Source organism: Otolemur garnettii, unplaced genomic scaffold (assembly GCF_000181295.1).
Source record: "Otolemur garnettii isolate 467f Iridium unplaced genomic scaffold, OtoGar3 scaffold00095, whole genome shotgun sequence".
In the NCBI taxonomy this organism is placed as follows: Eukaryota; Metazoa; Chordata; class Mammalia; order Primates; family Galagidae; genus Otolemur; species Otolemur garnettii.
This window is the reverse complement of record NW_003852490.1, coordinates 1,498,753-1,503,109: the sequence shown is the minus strand read 5'-3', so window position 1 is coordinate 1,503,109 and position 4,357 is coordinate 1,498,753. Positions and strand designations below refer to the sequence as shown.

The 4,357-nt window shown below is 38.6% G+C and overlaps 1 protein-coding gene across 2 annotated transcripts in view; it reads left to right on the top strand.

Moving 5' to 3' along the window:
- TMEM178A (transmembrane protein 178A) overlaps positions 1-3,958 on the top strand; it is a 58,954-nt gene extending 54,996 nt beyond the window's left edge. For both annotated transcript variants that reach the window (XM_003795667.1, XM_023516677.1), the window contains exon 4: positions 2,996-3,958. In XM_003795667.1, coding sequence (XP_003795715.1) covers positions 2,996-3,237 — 242 coding nt within the window. In that variant the 3' untranslated portion in view covers positions 3,238-3,958. The remainder of the gene's footprint in view (positions 1-2,995) is intronic.
- The last annotated feature ends 399 nt before the right edge of the window (positions 3,959-4,357 follow it).

Genomic DNA, 4,357 nt, shown 5'->3' with positions numbered 1-4,357 from the left:
AAAAAAAAAAAAGGCAAGAGGAAGTTAAGTGAGTTTTCACCAAAGTTTGATGAGTACCCTATTCCAAAAAGGACTTCAGTAGCACAGAGATGCATATAAAATTGCACAATAAGACAAAATAAGTAATAAAAATAAGACAAAGGGACAGCTGGGTTAGCAAGGCAAGATGGATCTGAGTGTGAGATTAGAAGCCAAAAGCATACTATGAAATCCCACATTTTTGCTCATGGTGGGTTACAGATCTAGTTTTGGGGAGCTTCAGTTTTCTGGCAACATTGACAAAGAAAGAAGTTGTATTAGTGATATCATTCATGGGGTCCATGAGGTAAGCAAAAGCTAATTATCCAGGGAAAGTACAATCACCCATGACACTGAGGGCAGAGAGAAATCATCCTGGTTAAATTCTCAGATTAAATTGCTTCTTATAATCCTTTCCTATTTAGCATGAACTGGTGGCATAATGCTAAAATTCATTTTGCCAAAAGAAATTTTATAGAGTTGGCAGGGTAGAGGTGCTAATAAGATCAAAGTTTAGTATAAAATTAGACTATATGCAGAAAGATAAACACATAGGACATTCCATTTTTATTTAATTGCATAATATTGAGTATCAGTTGAACTAGAAAGTTTTAGGAAGTGTTCTTGTTCCATGTCTTATTTAGGAATTACAAAAACCATACCATTGTGGTACTTTTAGGGACTTCAGTAACCACTCTCCCCCCTTTTTTTCCTAGATGAAGAAACTAAGGCTCAGAAAGGTTAGGGAATTTCAAGGTTGTACAGTGATTAGTACAGCTGGAAATTAGAATAGGTATTTTTTGTTTCCAAATCCAATGCATTTAGATATTAAAGGATGCTTAAAAGTCTAGGTTTGAATTCAGGCTTTCAGAGGTCATTAACACCATGTTACTTGTAAAAATGCTTGCTTTTAGGCATTCAGCTGCATGTAAATAGCTAAATGTAGACCAGAAGTTGTTTTTCCCATGACTAGGTCCTTGTTCTATTGTTATATTTTACCTGTGATCCTCCAGAGTGATCAATTTTTTTCAAAATTATATTGTTCTATTTCTAGCACTAATTAAAAGGGCCTTGTTATATATAAATACCATTTTTTGTTTTGTACCACTGAAAACATTCACATGTGTGTAAGAACATCTGCTTTTCCCCAAGTTTCAAAAAAGCAGTGAAGTATTCTTTTCTGCATGGCCTATTCCTATAGGAAATAATTATTTTCATCTTGTTTTTTTTTTGGAGAACTCTAAGTGATATGTTCGTTGTAATAAAGTGAAGCAAGAACAAGAAGTCAGAAGATAAGATTTTATCCTTTTTAGAATAAACAGAATCACAGAATTAGGCACAGAGTAGGAAATATCAAATTATCTCAGATCCAGTGTCCTTGAATTTAGAACATCTATTTTCCAAATACATATTTAGAAAAGGATTCAGGCAATGTGTCCTTACATGATTTGAATGGAGGCAGAATTCTAACACTTTAAAAATGGCATTAAGGTGATCTTTATTTCCTCCAAATTGCTGCCTGCTGTGAATTTGTTTTTCTGCTGGCATTTCTGGTCTCTAAAGCTTTAGGTTAAAAAGAGGGGGAAATCTGCTACTTTTAACAGTTTCTTTTTGGTTCCAAAATCTGTCTCTTTGTTTCCCATGGAGAAGCTGCGTGTATCCCTAAGGATACCAAAGCCGTTTTCCAGCAATAGATAGAACCTTTATTGTACCCAGGGATAAACCAGAGGATGAGGAAGAGATGTGTAGGATTCAGAACAGAACTGGACATTCCAACCCTGACTTGGGGCCAGCTTCTGGTTTGATTACTCACCTTCACCCTAGCAACTGCTTCATTTTGATCCCATTCCCATCCCAAAGGAGCATCCTTTGGAGTGGAGGGGGGTCCCCTTGTAGGAGAATATAAGCATCTACATACTTGGAGCACCATTTGAGTACTGAACACCTATGTTTGGGGCTTATGAAGCATTTCTCTCAGAGTTCTGATTTTACTATTCCATAATAGAAGGCAAGCATACATGCATGTGTTGTATAAAAAAGTACAATTTATGATCTGCCCATTTTCCTTATGTCACCCCAATTGCCTACATTCTGAATGGTTGAAGTATATAGTGTTCTTAGCTGTTTTACATCAATTCCACACCACTGGTCTTATTTATAATATTTGAAAGCATTCACTCATTCAAAGAAAACCGTTTGTTGAGGCCCTAGTATATGCCAGACTCTCTGCCTTATTTATAGGCAACATGATTAATACTTACGATAATGATAACTGAAAAAGAAAGCAGACTTTGTCTAATGATTGCAACTGTAGAAAAATGGGCCAAATCAGAGACAGAGCAAAGGGGAATGAAAACTGTGTTGGAATAGAGTTGACTGATTATAGAAGAGTTTTTTTTCTTGAAAATATTTAGAGTTTTCTTAAATTGTTTTTAAGACTAAGAACAAAACTAAATTCAAATATATGTAACTATTCAAGCCAGATAATTCTGAATACTTCCAGTTGTTAGAACTCCCCTATCTTTTTCATTTCCCGTATCTCCAGCCCCTAACCTAGGGTCTGGCACACAGGAATTTTGTCAGTGTTTGGTGAATGAATTAATTCAAGCAAAAGAATTATAGAGCCTTTATGGCAGTAGTTCTCAACCAGTGGGTCCCAACCGCTTTGGGGGTCAAACGACCTTGCACAGAGGTCGCCTAAGACCATGGGAAAACTCAGATATTTACATTATGATTCATAACAGTAGCAAAATTACAGTTATGACGTAGCAACGAAAATAATTTTATGGTTGGGGGTGACAACACGAGGAACTGTATGAAAGGCTCGCGGCATTGGGAAGGTTGAGAACCACTGCTTTATGGATTTGCAGCGATTACCTCGCTGGTTGATCGGATTTTCATAAAGGCCTGTCTGGCATTTGCCTTGCAGCACACCAAACTGTAACTAATCATTCTGTTCTCTTTGTATTATTTATAGGGATATTTTGCACCATTTCCCTCTGTACTTACGCCGCCAGTGTCTCTTATGATTTGAACCGGCTCCCAAAGCTAATTTATAGCCTGCCTGCCGATGTGCAGCATGGCTACAGCTGGTCCATCTTCTGTGCCTGGTGCAGTTTAGGCTTTATTGTGGCAGCTGGAGGTCTCTGCATCGCTTATCCATTTATTAGCCAGACCAAGATTGCACAGCTCAAGTCTGGCAGAGACTCCACGGTATGACTGTCTGCGCTCAGGGCCCGTCCACAGTGCCGGTCACCCCCGAGGGGAGCGGCGCCGAGTTCACGTCCGGATTCGAAGCACAAGGCCGTCTTTGACATTCCAACCTATTGCCTGCAGCCTTTTCTGGATGACTGCTAGAAAATCATGCAAAACCTCCCAACCTTTCTAAGGACAAGACTACTGTGGATTCAAGTGCTTTAATGACTATTTATGCTTTGACTGTGAGAATAGAGAGCAGCGCCATGGGACATTTCTAGGTGTAGAAAAAGAGGAAACTGCAAGGGAAAAATTTGTATGGTTTCCATTTATTTCAGAAGGTTTGTATATAACAATTACCCGAGAGTCATTTCTATTTGCAAAAGGATTCGTAACAAAGCGAGTATAATTTTCTTGTCATGGTACTATGCTTGTTAAATTTTAATGCAGCATCTTCAGAACTTGTCCTAATGGTGTCTTGTTGTGTCAGCACCAAATCTTCGTGCAGTATTTGTGGATGTTCCTTGTCACAGGAAGATTCTTCTTCTGTTGCCTTATTGTTATTACTTTTTAATTGAAGTCTCTGTCTTTGTACTGGAATTGAAATCACAAGAAAACCAGATCAACCGTGTTTAAGAGCTAATCTGTGACACTATGCAGTAGCGTTTGAAGTCCTATCTGGTGTTCCGCCTCTGTCCCTTTATGTTAACTGGATTTCTGCATTAAATGACTGCCCCCTTGTTAATCTCGGTGTGTTCTCCTGTCTAGGCATACGGGACAGATGGGAACCCTTGTTTTCATAAGACTCCTCATTAGACTCACTCATGGCTTCATTTCCATTAGGTTGGTCAGTATTATTTATCTTTGTAGCAACGCACTTGCTTTTGACAAAGATGTCTTTTTTTTTTTTTTTTAAGACAGGGTCTTGCTCTTTCACCCAGGCAGGAGTACAGTAGCTAATTATAACTCACCGTAACTTTGAACTCCTAGGCGCAAGAGATCCTCTCACCTCGGCCTCCCAAAGTGGTGAGATTATAGGCATGAGCTCCTGTGCCTGGCCAAGATGCTATTTTTAAGCTTCTTTTTAAACTTACTATAACATATGAAATTTCTCTCTCTCCTTCTCTCTCCCCTTCAGCTGTAC